The sequence below is a fragment of the Sarcophilus harrisii genome, chromosome 4, assembly GCF_902635505.1.
Source record: "Sarcophilus harrisii chromosome 4, mSarHar1.11, whole genome shotgun sequence".
Classification (NCBI taxonomy): Eukaryota; Metazoa; Chordata; class Mammalia; order Dasyuromorphia; family Dasyuridae; genus Sarcophilus; species Sarcophilus harrisii.
In genome coordinates this window covers 389,112,571-389,133,764 of record NC_045429.1, presented here as the reverse complement: position 1 = coordinate 389,133,764, position 21,194 = coordinate 389,112,571, and the positions used below count along the sequence as shown (strand labels likewise).

The 21,194-nt window shown below is 37.8% G+C and overlaps 1 protein-coding gene across 1 annotated transcript in view; it reads left to right on the top strand.

Moving 5' to 3' along the window:
- Positions 1-21,194, top strand: part of CAPN2 (calpain 2) — an 84,753-nt gene that overhangs the window by 29,924 nt on the left and 33,635 nt on the right. The window contains exons 3-6 of the mRNA XM_031967066.1: positions 16,183-16,301; positions 17,308-17,441; positions 18,491-18,659; positions 20,150-20,233. Coding sequence (XP_031822926.1) covers positions 16,183-16,301; positions 17,308-17,441; positions 18,491-18,659; positions 20,150-20,233 — 506 coding nt within the window. The remainder of the gene's footprint in view (positions 1-16,182; positions 16,302-17,307; positions 17,442-18,490; positions 18,660-20,149; positions 20,234-21,194) is intronic.

Genomic DNA, 21,194 nt, shown 5'->3' with positions numbered 1-21,194 from the left:
TTTCATATATATATATATATAATATATATACACACACACACACATATATATATATACTCACACACACACATATATGTTTGTATATATGTAAATTTGGAGGAGAGGAAGAGAAAGAGGGAAAGATGGGGGGAGGGAAAGGAAAGGAGATATGTAGAGAGAGGGAAAGAGGGAGAGAGAACAAAGAGGGAGGGAAGAGAGAATATTAGAATGTAAGATTCTTGAGGGCAGGGATTTGTATTCCCAGGAATACCTAAGTGTCTCTTGTCTTGAATGAGTTGACAGGGTATCTGAGATAGAGGATGGCACCATCTCGACTGTGAGTAAACATTCAAAAAAGGGAAGAAAACAGCATTGAACTGAGCCCACAGCATTTTTCAGATTTTTGTTGATGTGGGTAGAATTAGGCACCTTCCCAATAGCTCTGTGAGGATCTTCACAAAAGGAGAAAGCTGTTGGAAGAGACTGTGAGTGCCTGGCAATATCAGAGCAATTATCTGACTAATGAGCTCACTGAGCCAGGCACTTTGCCAGGCTGCCCATCACAGGGCTTGGAACTTATCTGGGTAGTGGGGGAGACAGCAGCCCACTTGCCAAATCCTTGTACCAGGAAGGCTCAGGGAGACTTGCTGGTGATAAAGCATTTTGGCTTGGGCACCTCTCTGGGCAGACACTGTTCTGCCTTGAGTTAAAATTGAAAGACCCTCCATGAAGAGTAGCCACCAAGGCTTTAGTACTTTATAACCCAGTCATGTCAAATTTGGGGCTTTCCAACAAGCAGCTCAGAAAAGTGTCTCTCACTCTGTTAGCTGAATAACAAAGACCTCTTCTTTTCTCTTTCTTTATTCTTCTTTTACTCTATCCCTCAAAGAAGAGGATATTTGCCCCTTCACAACTATATATATAGCAATAAGGCTATAGATAGAGATTGTAGAATGTTATCAGTGCAGGAGGCAGTGTGGTACAGTAGGGAAGGAACTGGATTTTAATTTAGAGGATGTGGGTTTAAATCCTGACTCTCAACCACTTCATCCCTTTGTAACCTTCTTAATACTGTTGTGTGGTAAATTGCTTAGTCTTTCCTAGGCTGTGAGGTAGCACAGTGGATAGAGCATTAGGCTAGAATTTAGAAAGGTTTGACTTCAAATCCAGCCTCAGACACTTACTAGCTGTGTGATCCTGAACAAATCATTTAGTCCTGTTTCCCCTGATTCTGTAAAATAAGCCAAAGAAGGAAATGGCAAACCACTCCAGTACCAAGAAAACCCCAGATAGATCATAAAGAGTCAGGTATGACTGAAAAACAAGAGAACAACAAAATGGGGGTTATAACACCTACCTCTTAAAGTTGTTGTGAAGATCAAATGAGATAATTTGAAAATTGCTCAGCACAGTGCTGGCAGATAGTAGTAATTTTATATATACACATATATACTATATATACATATGTGTGTATATATGTATTTTTTATATATACATACATACATACACACATTCACGTCTGTATATTTTTTGTTGAATCAATTGGAGTTAAGTGACTTGTCCAGATCCACAGAGCTAATAAGTTTTAAGTATCTGAGGCTGGATTTGAACTCTGGCCCTTCTGACTGCAAAGCCAGTATATTCTATCCATTCCTCCATCTAACTGCCCCATAACAATCACATTGTCCAACCCCTCATTTTACAATGTGGAATGGATCCTCAAATCACTTTTAAAGACACATTCTATTGCAGGTAGCAAAGACTCTAATATGCAAAGTCCTGTGGAAGAATCCAGAAGTAAGAGACTGTAGAGAATACATGTGATCTGATAGTTTCCTTTTTAATACTGTCATTTTTTTTAGTCTAAACTTGGATAGATAGGTTGATAAAAACATACATGCATATATTAAGTTTTTACTATGTATCAGATACTGGGCTATGTGCTGGTGAAGTGAATAAAATCAAGAAAAAAAAATGCTCCCTGTCACCAACAAATTCATATTTTAATAAGGAAACGCCTTCCAGTGACAAAGATCTTTAACTTGTCTATAACATTTAAAGCAATAAGAATTTATTAACCACTTACTGTGTGCCAGGCACTGTGCTAAGCGTTGGGGGTACAAATGCAAGCAAAAAGAGAGAGTCCCTGCCCTCAAGGAGATTATATTCTAAGAGAGGAAGACCTCACAGAAAAAGGACTGAAAAGAGAGGTGGAGGTAAAGGGGGAATACTCCCATAAAACATGGTGTTGAAATCTTTACAGTTAGAATCCAGGGATAGGATATCCTAGGGCCCTCCCTAAAACAGAGACCCTGGGGAGGACCTTCCCAATGGGGGAAAGAGGCTGGCATTGGCAGAGGGATGGACATTACAGGTGAAAAGACAAGGTAAATGGTGGTTCCAGCAGTCTCTGGGTGCTGAGGGAAGTCCCAGAAAGAGACAGCAGCTGAGACAATTCATTAAAATAATATAAAATAAAAAACAAAAAAGGGAGAAATGTCTATCTTAAGGCCTAGGGCCCTCAGACATTAAGCGACTTTTCTGGCTAGTGCAAGAGTTAAATCTTCCTGGCATCAAGATGGACCTTTTATCTACTACAGTCTGGCTCTCATTTTAATTAAATATTCTTGCTAAATAGGAGGAAAACTTAATGTTTATACACCATTAATAGAATCTAAGTGTTGTCCATGCTTCTAAATTTCCTTACCCTGTAACAGTGCTGGTCACTGAACACTATTTATAACTCCATTCATAGAAAAGGGAAAGCTTAAGTCCTTCCTTTTTTTTTTATCTGATGAAGAGATCACATGTGTCTGAATTACTGAGGCAAGGAAGGCAGGCCTGAATCTCTGCCCACTCTGACAAGTGGTGACAACAAGAAGTTTTCATTGGATTTAAGATATTATTGGTATATAGGGAAAGGGAAGAGAAATTCTACTTATATAACTTTTACTATGAGCCAGGCACTGTGCTGAAAATAATTCACATTTATCTCATTTGATTCTCACATTTTATTATCTTTTATTATTATTCCCATTTTACAAATAAGAAAATGGAGACAAACACAAGTTGTGTATTGCCCAGTTATTAAGGGTCTTTTAAATGCAGGATTTCCCAACTCCAAGTCCAGGACTCCATGATAACACTAGATAAGGAAACTCCTTCTACCAACACAAATCTGCACCCTCTCTATCTATTCTCTGTGGTCTTAGGGAGTTATCTGAAATGTTGCCAGGTTAAGTGTTCTGTTCATAGTCACATTGCCAGTATATATAAAAGGCAAGGCTTCATCCAAGGTTCTTCCTGATTCTAAGGCTGACTGTCTAGCCAATTCCCAACACTACCTTTTAAGTAGTAGTAATATTTATTTATATTAATAACTGAATTAACAACTCAAAACTTATCAATGATGGCAAAACAGTGCTTAGTTTACAAAGCATTCTCACCATTTTCTCTATGACTTCATTTACCCTTGTTCCATTTCCTCCTTTGAGAACAGAGACTGAATTTTATATAGTCTAAGTATCTAGCCCAGTGTTTGGGGTACATGATTAAAAGGAACATCTGATGTAGTGCTGTAAAGAGGAAGGGATTCATCCTAGCACCCTCCCTAAAATGGAGACCCTGGGGAGGATCTTTCTAATGGGAGAAGGAGACTGGCATTGGCAGAGGGATGGGCATTACAGGTGAGAAGACAGAGTAAATGATCCTGTGATATGGGTTCAGATTCTGGCTCTGCTGCATACTATCTGGATACCTTTTTACAAGTCACAACTCATCTCTGTGCCTCAACTTCCTTATCTGTGAAATAAAGATAAAAATCCCCATATACTGCCTCCCTTCTACATCTGTCACAGGAATCAAAAGCAGAAGTGTTTGTAAAGGACTTTGTAAACCCCAGAATGCTATATGAATGTTAGAAAGGAGAGGAGAAGTCCATCCATAGAATGAATTACAAGTATTTTTCCTTTTGGAAAAGGCTCCAGAGGCAGCAAGTATTAGGACCAAAGCCACATCCCCCTTGCTCTCTCTGATGGAGCCCAGTCCAGGAACCAGCCTTATCCTGTACCTCCAGTCTTGAGCTACAGTGCTGCCCTTCATGTCTTGCCTGGCGCTCACAGAGCCGGGGACGGTAGAAGCTGGAATGACAGTTCTTTGGAAATTTACTAAAAATCTCCCTGAGGTTGGAGGTCAAGAGACCCATTCATAAGATTTGTTTTGCAGTAACTTGTCCTCAGAGGAATCTCTGGGTGTGTCTGTTTGTTCCTGCCCAGATCACGTCTGAGTCTGTAGAGAGCCAGTACACAACTGGTATACACAGGTGTGGTTTTCCTGGTAGCAGAAAGAGGAAGGTACAAATATTATTTCTAAAATGGTGATCTAACTATTTACTTGTTTTCCAACTCAAAAACCTTCAGTGGCTCCCTATTCCTTCTAATAGAAAATATGATATTCTCAGCCTGGAATTTAATCTGGCTCCCACCTACCTTTCCAGTCTTATCTAGTATAACTTCCCTTATTGCAGTTTTTAATTTAATAAAAAGCTAATTTAACAGTTGTTACTTTATTATCTCATATGCCATTGCCCAGAGCTTTATCTTTGTACAAACTCACTTCATGTCTAAAGGATATATCCTTCTCACCAGCATCCCAGATCATGATGACTTTTATTTTATTTTTTTCTCAATAGTATTTTATTTTTACAAATGTAAAAATGGTTTTCAACATTCATTTTTGTAAGACTTTGTGTTCCAGATTTTTCTCTCTCTCTCCCTTATTTCCCCTTTCCCCAAGACATCAAGCAATCTGATATAGGGTAAATATGTACAATCCTTTTAAACATATTTCCATATTTGTCATAAAGAAAAATCAGACCAAAAGGGGAAAAAAAACACAAGAAAGAAATAAACAAAAAAGGTAAAACATTATAAATGATAAAATAAACATTTTAAATAATTCAATTAATATTCATATTTAATAGTATTTATATTTAATTATAATTTTATGTTTTATAATATATTTATAGAATTATAATTTTATATTTTGTAACATAATTTATATTTAATGATAATAATTAAATAATAATTTAAATAAAATAAAAGATGAAAAAGATCGTGCTTCAATCTACATTCAGTCTCTATAGTTCTTTCTCTGGATGCGGATGGCATTTTCCATTCCAAGTCTTGAATCATCACATTGTTAGAAGAGCCAAGTCTATATGATGTCTTTCATTAAGCTCCCTCCTCCCAATTATCAGTGCTTTCTTCCTCTTGAAATTTTTTGTTATTTACTTGTCTCTGTACATGTTTGCTATCAGAAGAAGGAAAGAGAAGAAGGAAGGAAAGAGAGGGGAAGGAAAAAAGGAAGAGAGAGAAGAGAAGGAGAGGATTAAGAAAGAGACAGAAAAAGAACAAGGAGGTGGGAAGTAGAGGAGAGGGGAAGGAAAGAATAAAGGAAAAGGGGAGAGGAAAGAGAATGGAGGAGAGAGGAAAGGGAAAAGAAGGAGAAGGGAGGAAAGGTTCTAGAGCAGTGCCTTATAATAAGTTTAGTAAAGTCTTGTTAAATAAATGGGGAGCCGGGACTCTTGTTTTTATATCAGTGGATCTAATAGCAGCACTAAAGCATAATAGGGCAAAATAATTTACTGAATTGAACTGAAAAAGTGAGAGTGGAACAAATGCCCTCTAGGAGAACCCAGGCCCAGAAAGGTTGCTTCCTTTTATCTCTTTATTTGTTTAAAACTTAAATACAAAAAAAAAAAAAAAAAAAAAAAAAAAAGAAAAGAAAGAAAGAAAAAAGAAAAAAAAAAAAACATTGTCATGTGCCCAGTGGAACACCAGGGAGGACTAAAAATATGTAATAATAAATTTCCATTTCAAGAAAGCATATATAATAATAAAAGATATATTCATGACTGTCTATCTTGGGGTTGCTTCCTCTACCAGGATCATTTTTATTGTTTCATTGTCTTAAATTATATCTGATCCTTTCTGACCCCATTTGGTATTTTCTTGGCAAAGATACTGGATTGGTTTCCCATTTCCTTCTCCAGTTCATTTTATAGATGAGGAAACTGAGGCAAACAGGGTTAAGTGACTTGCTTAGGGTCTTACAGCTAATAAATATCTGAGGCTAGATTTGAATTCAGGAAGATGAGTCTTCCTGACTTTAAGCTCAGCATAATTTCTAGTAGTTTTTAGTTGATAGCCTAGAATGCTCTAAATACATCATCCTATCATATGCAAAGAGGGATAATTTGGTTTCGTTATTACCTACTGCAGGAATTATTCCTTCAGGTTTTTTTCTTCTCTAATTGCTAAAGCTAATATTTCTAATGAAATATTGAATAGTAATGGTGATAGTGGGCAACTTGGTTTCACCCTTGATTTTATTGGGAATGATGCTTCTAGTTTATCCTCATCACAAGAGATGCTTACTGATGGTTTTAAATAGATGCAACTTATCATTTTAAAGAAAATTCCATTTATTCCTTTGCTGTCTGGTGTTTTGAATAGAAATGGATATCGTATTTTTTCAAAGTATTATATCCACTATGCCATGTAGCTTCTTGTCTCAATGTCATTGACCCAGTGAGAGGAGATATTATTTTATCACTTCTTCCAATAGGACAGAGATTCAGGACTTCCTTAATTCCCCTACTAATCCCAAGCATAGACATTGTATGAAGCCCCTTCTTTTTGGGGAATTCATAAAAAACCAAAAGCCTCAAGCCCTCACTCTTCTAAAAATGGCATTCCACCTGTGGATAAGGAAAGTTAGAGAATGCAGATTATTGCATTGATGTCTCTTCAGTAGTCTTGGAGGGGCTAAGTGGAAACCCATTACACTAAGGGCTCTGGCTTAACCACAGCTCCTCCAGTGGCTGATTGCCCTTGACTTCTGATTTCATTGGCCATCTACATCTGCACTTTCTCTGCTGTTTAGTAACGGACAGCTAGTTACCAGGGTCACGTAACCAGGAGGTGTCAGAGGAAACAATGTAAGCTAGGTCTTTCTGAATCCAAGTAACCATTACAGGTTTTTACTGAGATAATATGTGATTTATCCAGGGTCACTTAGCCAGTAGGAATCAAAGGAAACAAGTAACCTAGGTTACACTAAGTAACCACTAAGGGTTTTCGCTGAGAGATTAAGTGATTTATCCAGGGTCACTTAGCCTATAGGTGTCAGGGGAAACAATGTAACCTAGGTCTTTCTGAATCTAAGTAACCATCAAGGATTGTCACTTGAGAGAGTATTTATCCAGGGTCACTTAGCCAATAGGAATCAGAGGAAACAATGTAACCTATACCCTTTTTTTTTCTCCCTAATCACTACAGGATCCCACAGTCTTGTAGTCAACAACATCCAGACTTTTGTTCTCCCTACAATTGATCCCCTAAGGGGGTTATGTGTCAGTAATTTAAATGACATAGTAGAGAGAATTCTGGACTTGAGACTCAGACCAGATTTCGAATCCTGACTCAGACACTAGCTCTGTGACCCCAGGCACAGTGTTTCATTTCCCTGGATGCCTTGTTCCTCAGCTGTAAAATCCAAGCTTTGGACCTGATGGGTTCTAAGACCCATTTTAGCTTGGGAGCTAGGATCCCGTTTGTCTGAAGTGATGGCAGAGGATAGAAGTGTAGCAGTTGCTTAGCTAAAACTTACAGCCTTTCCTTAACCTCAGAAAGTTCCAACTTGTAACTGTTGCTCCAAGTAGTCACTTTCCCTGCTGAGATCTCCCGACCCTCAGGCCATTTCAGTGATTAACTAGAAGGAAGGGGGAGAATGGGCAGGCACCAGATGGAATGGCCCAATGCCACTTGGGTTTCTCCCACTTCCCATTGGTGTTGGAGGATGGACTCTATAGCCTAACAAATAAAACTCAGCAAGAAAGAGGAGGCAGCCTGCTCCAGAGCCATACCGAGGAAACCAAGCAAGTGACTGGTGAAAACCCAGATATATCCCAGGGTTGTTGAATGTAAAAAGTGAATTTAACTGGGTAACCTTTGTTCCTCTAACTAAAGTCACAACAAAATTGGCCTTGTCCTAGCTTTGAGTCATGAGGACTCAAACTCGTGGATGGTATTCTTGAATTTTTATGGGCTGTTTTGTTTATTTTTTCATGGTTTTTTAAAGTATTTTATTGATGTCTTTTATATTTGAAAGGCATTTTCTCCACTCTCATGCCACCCTTTACCTCATACTTTATACCTTTTAGCAGGATCTTCCTTCAGTCTATTTCATACCATATAGATAAGCAGACTTTGGAATCCCCAGCATCCTTTTCCTTACTGCCCCCTACTCCTATCCTTACTTACTCCCTTATCCCCAGGTACCCAGGATCTTCTACTTCTCTTTCCTCTCATCACTCATTCCCTGAGCCTCAGTTTCCCACCTGAAAAAAAATGGGACTAACAATAGTACTTACACATCCTAAGGCTTTTGTGAAGATCAAATGAAATCCTAGGAGTAGAGAACTAGCACTGGAAAGGGTCCTCATCTCTTTATTTTACAGATAAGAAAACCCAAGGAGGTTAAAGAAGTGGGTCAGATTCACAGCTAGCAAACATCACTGGTGAGGTTTGAATCCAGGTTTCCTGATTCCTTAACCAGTACTCTGTCTGTTGTACTAAAATAATGTCCATAAAGCACTATGTAAATGTGAGTTATTATTAAAACTTAGTTTCAAGAAAGAATCTAATGTCAGCATATTTCTTTACCTTACAGTAAATTTGTCAGTGATATATTTGTATTTTAAATCTCCCTTCTGTGTGAGTTGTAAAAAGCTTTGACTCATAAAAGGAACTTCTGGTAATAGAAAACAGAAAGAAGAGGAACTCTGATTCAGGCCACCCCTGATCCAATCTATGCATAAGGCTGACTATGGCAGACCAAATTTCTACTTAATCATCATGCTTGGGCAGGGATAAGGTAGGAAGAAAGGTACAAGTCATACTGGCAATTTGGGGGCTGGAAGGAATCCTAGAGCATAAAGAAACACAGAATCTCAGACTTGGAAAATGGATTATAAAGGATCTCTGGAATTTCAGATTATTCAAATTATCCTGGATCTCCTTCATGAAAGACCTCTGAAAGGAAGGGGAAAGAGAAGGATCTCAGTGCCCTTGGCTCAGTACATGCCTAGGAAAAGGAGGTTTACCTATAAAGAAATATGGAGGAAGAAGGAGAGTCAGCAAAGAGAATAAATGAGAAGTGATTAGTTAAGTAAGAGGAAAATCAAGAGAATGAAGTCAGGGTAAAAGAGAACATTAGAAAAGGAGCAGAACCTTAAGGAAACATTTTACTACTTAGAACAAAAAGCATAAAACCCACCTTCAAATCAACTTTTTTAGGAAAATTCTTGTAAGAAAGTGTTTATGGGGTTCTGTGATAGAGAGAGGTAAGTGAGGAAGGCAGAAATCCTATTGCTAAGCCCAGAGTTGGGACAGTGAGTTGGTGCAATGGATAGAGCACCGGGCTTGGAGTCAAGATCTGAGTTTGAATCTGAATTTAAAGATTTACTGACTGTGTGATCTTGGGCAAGTCACTTAACTGCTTTTTGCCTCAGTTCTTTATCTATAAACTAGAGAAGGAAATGACAAACCACTCCATTATCTTTGCCAAGAAAATCCCATGGACTAAACATCAAATATGACTGAATAACCTCAACAAAATCCAAAATGAGGAATACCAGACTGGGGAGAAGCTTACCCAAGCTCTGGCTACCAAGAGAGAAAGTGGTCACTCCTTAGTAGTGATAGCTTCCTATTTTAACTAACCATTCTTGTTGACCAAGGTGCTTCCATCATACTGAGTACTTCCATATTCAGCTGTTTCCATGCTACTAAAGAGTCCCAAGTGTTGCTGGCATTTTTGGTGTCCTGGGACAAAGTCTCAATTGTCCTATCCCAGTTATGATTCTGAGAGGGATTGACCAGTAAAGTCAGGTGAAGGGTGAAGAGAATAAGGACTGGGGAAAGGCTGTTTTATTTGTTGATCAGGCTGCTACTCACAATATTTGAGAGAGTTGTTTCAAGAGAATGATGAGAGAAGCCAAATTACAATGGGATTGGGAAGTGTGTAGGTATTGAAGGGAAAGCAGACTATTCTTTAAATAAGTTTGATAGTGGGAGGGAGAGGGATATAATCCTGTGGCTTCAGGGCATAGAAATATCACAAGAAGAAAGGCTCTTTTGGGGTGGGGGAAGGCATGAGGGAATAAGCATTTATGTAGTGCCTACTGTGTTCCAGGCTAAGCCCTTTTTACAGATTATCACTTCATCTGACATGAATATGTTTGCTCACAAGAGGAAGAGTCAGTAGAGAGGGAAAGAAAGATAATTGACAGAGAAGGGGCCTATGGGTGCAAGAGGAGATGATCCAGAAATGATCTAGTGAAAGGAAGAGTTAGCCTTGGCCAGAACATATTCCTTACTATGAGAAAGAAGCAAAGAATAGGAGTATAAATGAAGACCCAGAGAAGGGAAGATCATCTGATGAGGATGTGGAGTGGGGAGTAGAATTAGAGGATGAATAAAAGAGAAAATCTTATTATTTGACAAGAGAGGGGACAGCTAGGTGGTATAGTTGATAGAGCATCAGGCCTGGAGCCAGGAGGACCAAAGTTCAAATCCAGCCTCAGACACTTACTAGTTGTATGATTCTGGGCAAGTCATTTAACCCCAATTCCCTTTAAAAAAAAAAAAAAAAAAAGACACAATAGATGTTGGACTTCCATGCAAGATTCTGCCTTAGGGGTCCTCTGGTCAGTAAATGAAGATACAAGCAAGAAAGTAAATGAAAGTCCTTCTGATTCTAGAGTTGTTGCTCTATCTATTATTCTACTTAGCTGCCCCCACTTCTCTTTCAAATATTTTCTGAGCTCAGGGTAAATGAGGATTTGCAGGAAATACAGTTAGATCCCAGTTAGTGTAACAATGTCCTGAACTGATCACATGAACTCTAATTCGCACTGTTTGAAGTTATGGTGATGTAAAATGTAGTCCAGTCTAGTGAAAGTATGTTCTGTAAAATTAAATCACATGACCTGACCAGCCTATTTCTGGAGATTCCTTGTTCATAATAATGAGGGCTTAGTTGTAATGAAACTTTCAAGCACCTCAAATGAGATTGCAAATAATTAAACATATTAAGAAATTGAGTCTTCAGAAAAATGTGGAATGTATCCTTATATGTAACATGGACATAAAATGCTCACCACCACTTCTCCTCCTGCTCAGTGGTTGGAACAGGGCCCAGATGATTCTTCTTATGTGTAAGTTACTTCCATTACCCTGAATATTTAATGCATTTTTGAGATTTCATGAAAATGGATTTCATGTTAAGAAACAGTGTAGGATTTATGGAAGTAGCCAACCACCTGCCCTTTCCTTGGATGAAATGTGCTGTGAGCATAAGGATTATTTTGTGATGCAGTGAAAAGGACACTAGATTAGGAATTGGGAGACCTGGGTTCTAGAGCCAGGTCAGCCACTGCCTGGCTATGTAACCCAGGGAATCATTGAACCATGATATCCTCATCCATAAAGCAAACGGGTTGGGTTAGTCTCTGAAGTACCTTCCAGCCCTGACCTTTAAGAATTCTTGTGTCTAACAAAAGAATGCTGGGATACCTAGAAAAACAGGTGGAAGAAGGAAAAAAAATGTGGGATGATGACTGGATACCTAAGCAAGTTGAATGGCTGAGAAAAGGAAGGCTCCCAACCAAAGAGAGTAGGCAGGAGTGATGCTTCTGAGACCGCAGGAAACATAACCTTCAATCATTCCCATAGATAATGAAGGGGTAGTGAGAACAGAGGACAGGCTGGTGAACAGTAATCTGTGGTAGGACGATTCCTTCCAAGATAGATGTCCAACTATGCTCAGTGTAGACAGGGCTGTGAAACAACGAAATAATCCCTTAAATTGTCAAATGTAGCAGTGTCCTGCCTAGGTGAATATAAAAGTCTTTGTTTCATTCTAATTGAAAATATATGTCCAAAATTTTTTGGAGGGTAGAGATAGAGGTAAAGTGAAATGCATGAAGAAAAGATTATCTCCAGTTAGAAGAAGCTGATGACTCAGTAGATAGAATCCACTTGGGTCAGTAAAGTCTGAATTCAAATATAGACTCAGACACTTGCTAGTTTTTTGGTCCTGGAAAGTCACTTAACCACTGTTTATCTCCAGTATTTTCAATTGTGAATTAAAGATAATAGCACCTATTTCATAGGATTGTTGTGAGGATTATCAAAAGTGGATACAGGGAAAAACTTTATTTTGTCAATTATGATATTTCTTTGCCTTTCAGACACTGGCACAAAGAGTCTGCTTCAGGACCTCTTTTCCCTTTATAACAAAAGAAATTATTCACTCCCTTCTCTTCATTCTTTCAGAGAAGCAAATAGTAGGAGCTTAATGTATACCAACTAACTGACTAATAATAAAGAATTATCTTTGGTCTGGTGCAATCACTGTGCTAAAGTCCTTTGAACAGTTCAAGCATCCGCTTTCTTTTTTAAAAAAATGTTTCCTTGGTGCACCTATCAGTTTATTTTTACTTATAACTCAGTTTGCTTAAAATATGGATAATAATAATCTCTAACTCCCAGGGTTGTTGTGAGAATCAAATTAGATACAAATTATGAAGTGCTTAGTACAGTATCTAGCACATAGTAAGCTCAGTATAAATGTTGTTGTGTTATTATTGTTGTTACTTTTTTTTGTACAAGTACTTTTCCTGGTTTTAACCAAAACTGCCTTCTATTCTCTCTGGGATACAAACATACATGTGCACACCCATAAATGCACATACACATATATGCTGTATGTAAAATAAATCAACATCTCTACTTATCTATATCTATAGATATGGATATAGATATAGATATTGTATATGTGTGTATGGACATATGAATATCATCTGTGGAACTGAAGGACACTAGTTCCCATGCCCTACTGTTGGTGTGACATTTAAAAAGATTCAAGAGATAGTTTCTGGGTAATTTAATCATTTTATTAATAAGTCCAAAAGGCTATAAATGAAAGGATAGTCATTTGGCTATCTCTCTTAAACCAAAGACCTGGTCCACCTATTCTGGAAAACAATTTGGAACTTTACCCAAAAAGTGATAAAACTGATCATACCTTTTGACCTAGCAGTACCACTACTAAGATGATATCCCAAATAGATCAAAGAAAAAGAAAGGATTTACATGTACAACAATATTTCTAGCTGCTCTTTTTGTGGTGGCAAAGAATTGGAAATTGAGGGGATGTCCATCAATTGAGGAATGGCCAAAAAATGTTATAGTATTGACTATGAAATGATTGATGAGCAGGATGTTTTCAGAAAAACTTACATGAATTGATTTAAAGTGAAATGAGCAGAACTAGAACATTATATATAGCAGCATCAGTATTATAACAATAACTAACTGTGAAAGATTTAGCTACTTTAATCAGTAAAATGATCCAAGATAATTCAAAGGACTCATGACGAAAAATGCTTTCCATCTCCAGAGAGAGAAATGATGAATTCTCAGTGCAAGTTGAAGCATATCTTTTTTCACTTTCTTTGTTTTCTTGGTGTGTGTATGTGTGTGTGTGTGTATAATATGGCTAATATAGAGATGTGTTTTCCATGATTTTACCTATATAATTGCTATCATATTGCTTGTCTTCTCAATGGGTGAAAAAGGAGCAAGAAAGAGTGAGAGAATTTGGAATTCAAAATAATTTTAAATAAATTTTAGAAATAAAAAAAATTTAATAGTTTTTAAAAAGTATCTTCTGATGAAACTCTGTTATCTCTTCAAGTTGATTGAAAAGACTTCTTAAATTGATTTGGAATTCTCCTAATTAATCACAATAATACCCCGAATCATCTCTGCCTTCAAAATCCTTAGGCTTCAAGATTCATCTCACTTGCATCTTCTTTTGAATATCTTTTACTGATCCCTTCCCCAAAAAGATTTCTATTTTTTTTCCCAATAGAATGTCAGATTTTTGAGATTAGGGGCTGTCATTTTTTATTAGTACATCTCCAGTGACTCGCATAGGGTTAATACCTAGTAGTTGCTCAATTTTATTGTGAGTTGAATCTTTCTTCAACTTATTGTTTGGTTTGTTTTTTTCCATGGTAATTTAACAGAAACCAATGAAAAGAGGTTTGATTCTGAGTCAGAGGATCTGGGTTCAAATATCATTTCTGACATTTACTTCTTTAATGCTCTAGGGCAATTCATTTGACCTTCCTTGACTTCAGTTTCCTTATCTGCAGGGTGAGGGAGTTGGAAAAGATGGTCCTTGAGATCCCTGCTTGCTCTCAGTCTTTGATCTTATGAAACCTGGAGCAGATTAAAAAGAGGTGGCCCTGTCTCACCATAGTAGCTCATAGGAGCTGCCACCCAATGACAGATCATTATTTATGCTGAGATCTGTGATGTAAAGTAGAAGTCTAGGAGCCCTTCTCTCCTTCAAAATAATCTATCCTGATAAACTTTTTAAATTTAATTTTAAAATAATAAACATTTTTTTCTCTTTCATCTCCCCACTCCCTATTTAAAAAAATAAAAACAAAACCCAAGTAACAAATATGTAGAGTCAAGAACATTATAACTGCGTTATCCTCCCTTTGAACTAAATTATTGTAAAGCTACCACGCCCACCCATCCCTGCCAAAAACGGCATCTGTACTATCACTGACTCCTATGTTTTTTCAGGCTATTTTAAACATGATTTGAGAAAGCAATTCCAATAGATTTTGATTGGAAGGTGCCATCCACATCCCCATGGATCCCCACATCCCAACAAAGAGCTATATAAACTGAATGTTAATCCAAGCATAGTATTTTTACCTTTTTGTTTTTTTTTTTTGTTTGCTTATTTTTCTTTCTTGTACTTTTTTCCCTTTTGATCTGATTTTTCTTGCATGACATGACAAATATAGAAATATGTTTTAAAAGATTGCACATATTTAACCCATATCATATTGCTTACTGTCTTGGGGAGGGGAGAGGTGAGGGAGGAAGGGAGAAAAATTTGGAACACAAACTTATATAAAAATGAATGTTGATAATTATCTTTACATTTATTTGGAAAAATAAAGTACTATTAAATATGAAAAAAGAGTGACTTAAGAAAGTGATCTTGCAAGCAGAGAGAACACACACAACTCTTTACTTAAGGAATAAAAGTAATCCCTTTAATTGTCTTTGTTTCTGGCCTCATCTCAAAATGGGGTTGCTACCAACACCTAACACTGAGTGAATCATCCGTCCACAAGCTATACTGTACTGCTTACATATGGATACAAGAGATGTCCTCTCCTTTACTTATGGAAACTCCTGGAGGACTACATTCTCCATCCCTAAGCTGGTCTGCTTCCTCATGATCACCATTGCTTACATAATGGCATTACTTTTCTGGTAGTCATTGTCTTCGAAAGAGCTTGGAAAATCTCATAGACTCAAAGATTTGCAGCTGGAGGGGACCTTCAAGGCCATCAAATCCAATATCCTCAGTTTACAGATAGGGAAAGTGAACTTAGAGGTTAAATGACTTGCCCAGAATCCAACCTAGTGTTTGAGATAGAATTTTCACAAAGTCTTCCTACCACTCTCTTTCTACCACTCTATCCAGATAACAAAACTAAGATTGAGAAAGAAATGACAATCTGAAGACAGTTTTCCTATGTGTTTACCATCTAGAAGTAGGAGGGACCTTAGAGACTATTTGGCTCAGCCCTCTTTATTTTAGAGATGAAGCAGACTGAGGCAGTGAAGTAATTTGCCCAGGATCATGTAGTTCCCAAGAGGCAAAGCTAGGATTCAAATTCAGATTTTCTGACTACAGATCTGAGTCTTTGACTTTATTCAAAATTCACTTCAGATTTTGTCTCTTCAGAAACCTGACCTGAAAGTGTGACATTAAATTTCTTCCTTTTCCAGGTACCACAAAATGTATTTTTCCCCTCAATATTCCCTAAAACTATCCATAACAAATACACTTGAAATGAAAAAATATATATTAAAGTATTTCTCTATCTTGCTAGCTTAGAAGTCAGCTCTTAGGAGGCTGAGACAATGTCAGGAGCAGCTCTGTGGTGTATCTAGCATGCTGTGTGAGAGATCCATGAATATTTAACAATTAGTTAACTTGACAGTCCTGAATAATCACACTGGGCTTTGTTCACAGGTGACTGCTGGTTGCTGGCAGCCATTGCTTCCCTCACCCTGAATGAAGAAATCCTGACGAGGGTAGTTCCTAAAAACCAAAGCTTCCAAGAAAACTATGCTGGAATCTTCCATTTTCAGGTAACTTCAGAACTATTCCTCAAATCCCCCCTCAGTGAGGTTGTATCACCTAAAGAGGCAAGTGGTTAAACAAACATCCATATCAGATGATACCATTTCAGACCCTGATGGTACTATAAAGGCTTTAGAAAGGAAGTATTCTTGTTTGGATTTCATAAGGTGAGCTGCCTAAGGGCAATGTAATTCAATGGATAGAATACTTGCCTTGGAGAGTAGAACTCAAAACTTGTAGCCAGAATCTAGTCCCACTTTTAATGTATGTTGGTATCAAAAACAAATAGAAATAAAAAAGGCACTGGAAGACAGAGATTTAAGGAGCCCTGTGGGCTGCATATTGACTAAGAAAACTACATATTAACATTATCTATATTTTATTGTATTTTTTATTTTTCTTAAATATTTCCCAAATTTTTAATCTGGCTCAAAACACTTGGAAATATTTTTCAGAATACCCTTGTTGTAGGCACCTATTTTAGATTATAGCAATGGAGCTAATATGTTTTGGAACAGGGATTTTTTCTCATTTGGGTGTTCCTTATACCAAGAAAATCACAGAGTCTAGCTTCTGTCACTAGCACATGTGCATCTGACCTTTGAAGAGATCCCAGAGATACCTGTAATGAGATGGAAATCATTCTAAGAAGATGGGAACTATCTTCATATGTAACTGTGGAAAAAATAAAATAAAAAACATGGAAGATAAAGAGGGAAATAAAAGGAATCAATTCCTAATTTTAAAAAATTATTATGAAATTTTCAGATTCTCCCCACTTTCTATACTAAAACTAGTGAGGAACTCCTTAAATGAAACTAAGGGCAAAAAGTTTGGGATGGCACAGAACTTCGAGGAGACTGAGTGAGCTGTTTTTCCTCTCAGACCTGCATAATGGTAGGGACAAGTGGCAGGAAGATATTCTCATGAAGGGAAAGCCTATGTGCCTCCTGTGGGTTGGTCATTCTAGCACCCTTCATGTTCAGCAGTGACAATGTACCTCTTGCCTCGCAGTTTTGGCAATATGGTGAATGGGTAGACGTGGTGATCGATGACAGGCTACCCACAAAGAATGATGAGCTCCTCTTTGTCCACTCTGCTGAAGGAAGCGAATTCTGGAGTGCCCTCTTGGAGAAAGCCTACGCCAAGTGAGTTACTCCCCTATTGCCCAGGAGCCCAGAAGATCCAAAATGGCAGCATGTGGGACTGCTGTAGTCTGCTACTGAAATGACAACATAGAAAATGTCATGTTTGTTTGGGTGCGAAAAGGACTTTTGACCAGTATCTCAGTCATGATAATACTGTCCTCTTTAAGAATCTAAAACACTAGAAAATACAAGAATATTTGCTTGTTTCATATTATATTTTTCTACTAAAAGATTCCTAGGTTTAGAGATCTAGAAACGAGCTAGAGACTAGCTAGTCCAATTCCCTCATTTTACAGTAAGGAAATTAATGTAGTGAGAGGTTAAGTTATTTGCCCAAACAGTAAATTTCCAGATGGTAAATAATAGAGATAGGACTGAAACACAAGTCCTCCAATTCCAAATCCAGTGGGCCTTCTTTCTGTACCAGGCTGCTCTCTGGTGAGCATTTTTAGACTCATTTCACAGATGTGGAAACTGAGGCAGCCTGCCTAAAATCATATAGCATTTCAGTGATTAGCCACGTCTCCCATTTCTCCACACACAGTGCTACTTCCCATTTCTTTGATCGCCAGGATGGATCCTATCCCTAGAACTGAACTTATACCTTAGGCAAGATTTGCTTTCACCAGAAAGCCCTCATTCTCATCATTCATTCATTCTAGCTCTTCCCATCATTTGGAGAATCAGTCTCTAAGTCATAGAGTAAATAATACCCTCATCTTATGTTTCTATTACATTTTAATATATAGTGATGATGGGAGAGTGCTTTCAATACAGATAGCTACATAGTGGAGCAGTGAATTTGACCCTGGACCCAGAGTAAGAAGACCTAAATTCAAATCCAGTCTCAGACACTTACTGCTTTACATTTCTTTGAGCAAGTCACTCAATCTCTGCCTATCTCAGTTTTCTCATCTGTAAAATGGGAATGATAATAATAGCACCTACCCGCCAGGGTAATTATGAGGATAAAAGAGAAAATAGTGGCAAGTGCTTTGCCAGTCTAAAAGTACTGTATAAATACTAATGATCATTATCCTTTTATACAGGGTCAATGGATGTTATGAAGCTCTCTCAGGAGGGGCTACCACAGAGGGCTTTGAGGACTTCACTGGTGGGATAGCTGAGTGGTATGATCTGAAGAAAGCCCCTGACAATTTGTTTGTCATCATCCAGAAGGCCCTGCAGAAGGGTTCTCTCCTTGGCTGTTCCATTGATGTGAGATTCTCCTCCTCTTTTGTTTATTCCTCCTTTATTCTCTTCTATTTGCCTCAGACTACCTCCCCCATTTCCGTCTAACTGAATTAGGTATCCTCTGAAGGGGAGCCCCTCTCATCCCCCAGCCTTCTCCCACAGGGAAATCCTCTCTCTGCTCTTGGATGACTCATGCACCTTTCCTTCCTTGCAGCAGACATCTATTCCCAAGCAGTCTCCAGGGCTAATGGACCTATGGGAAAATTTCAGAAGGCACAAAAAGTTCGTTTCCTGAGCCACAGCATCTGTTGCCAAAATCTCATCAGAGAACAGAGATCAGGATGTCCTGGGCAGGGACACGGGGAGAAGGGTGATTTTAGCAATCATAACTGAGGTCTAGATCAACCCAGTTACCAGAGACATAGTCACAAAATATAGCCAAAAAAACTATTTAGGCCACCTCTTCTTTTTTTTTTAATTAAAGCTTTTTATTTTCAAAACATATACATGGATAATTTTTCAACATTGACCCTTGCAAAACCTTGTGTTCCAAATTTTCCCTTTTTCCCCTTACCTCCTCCCCTAGATGGCAAATAATCCAATATATGTTAAATATAGTAAAAATATATGTTAAATCCAATATATGTACACATATTTCTACAATTATCTTGCTGCACAAGAAAAATAAGATCCAAAAAGAAAATAAAATGAGAAAGAAAACAAAATGCAAGCAAACAACAGAAAGAGTGAAAATGCTATCTTGTGATCCACACTCAGTTCCCAAAGTCCTCTCTCTGGGTGTAGATGGCTTTCTTCATCACAAGCTCATTGGAACTAAGCCACCTCTTCTTACAACTTCCAAAGAAAATCTAACAAACCCTACCCCCCTTCAAAGATAGAAGGGGAATTATTCTGCATTAGTTGACACAGTATAGACCCCAACTCAGTGACTCAAAGTAAATTGTTAATCTGGGCCAAAAACCAAAGTACAGATTTTGTGGTCTCTTGAACATTAATAATATAAATAAATACCTCACAGAACACTTAGAGGACTGTCCTGTGGACCACTGTTGGCCTTCAGATCCAATAGAAAGACTTCTGCTCTAAACCACAAGACCTGACTCTCTCTCGGAATTAGGTATAGCAGACCTTAGCCCAAATTGCCAAGCTTGTCTTCAACACACTCAACCTTTTCTCTCCTACTCGATCAACACCCAGTAATCTCATGCTCTTTCCATTATTTTCTCAGGAAAAGAGCCAAGGAAGTCATTTAGATCTTAGTATGAATTAGAGGTCAGTCACTAGGTTATTTGCACATTAAACTCGGTCTCTTATTGTGGAATGAAAAGCTTTATATCCTGTTAAACAAATTTTGGGCAAAGCAGAGAGGGGAGACCTTCCTAATGCCTAGGACCACAGCACTAGGTAGCCATCTATTTTGCTCACACATTAGGTCCTGGCTTCCCAGGAACTGCTCCACAGATTTAGGGATTAATCTTCCCCTGCCTTTCCAGATCACAAGTGCTGCAGACTCAGAAGCGATAACTTTCCAGAAGCTGGTGAAAGGACATGCTTACTCAGTTACTGGAGCAGAAGAGGTAATTTCCAAATAGCCAGGACAGTGGTTTGATTTGGGTTTTGTTTGTTTTCTGGGGGAGGATTTTTAAGAGGGAGAGAGACTCAGGAACGGCAAAATTAAAAGTACTCTTTAGTCTGGGACAGCACAGGGTGTGGCCTGAGTCAAATGGAAGTCACATTTTAATACTGATTTCACTTCTAAAAAAGGGCTGCCCCGTATAATTTCCTGGCACTCAAACATGAATCACACTCTTGAGTCACACTGATCTACAAGTGTGGTGCACTTTGCCCTCTGGTGGTCCCATTTTCTCATTACAAGGATGAGTTTAAAAAATCACAACTGTCTCTTTTGGAACATAATTTCCATGATACCTCACCAGTTACTTTCATATTTGACCTCTCAATAGTCCTGAAGGGTAAGGAGGGCAAGTTATTATTAATTCCATCTTACAGATGGGAAAACTGAGTCCCAATGAGCTGAACTGACTGGTTTAAAGTCACAGGTGTCAGTAATTTTGATCCTAAGATTTCTGACTTCTGATACAGTGCTTTTTAAAAAATATATATTATTTTTTACTATGAACTTAATAATGACAAACAAACACAAACATTTGGCATATAAGAAAGAACAAAAAAAGAGAAACTATAAGTGTCTGTTACTTAGAATTTTTTTAAAGATATATATATATATATATATATATTTTTTTTTTTTCCTTTGCTGAGGCAATTGGGGTTAAGTGACTAGCCCAGGGGCACACAGCTAGGAAGTGTTAAGTGCCTGAGATCATATTTGAATTCAGGTTCTCCTGATTTCATTGCTGCTACTCTATCCACTGTGCTACCTAGCTTTCCCTAAAAGAGATATCTTAAATTTAGCTGAATAATAACAAAACTGCCCTTGTGTGAACTTTCTTCTCTCATGTTTTGATTTTTGTGAGTTTTTCATTAATATCATTTTTTTTTACATCTTTATCACTACAT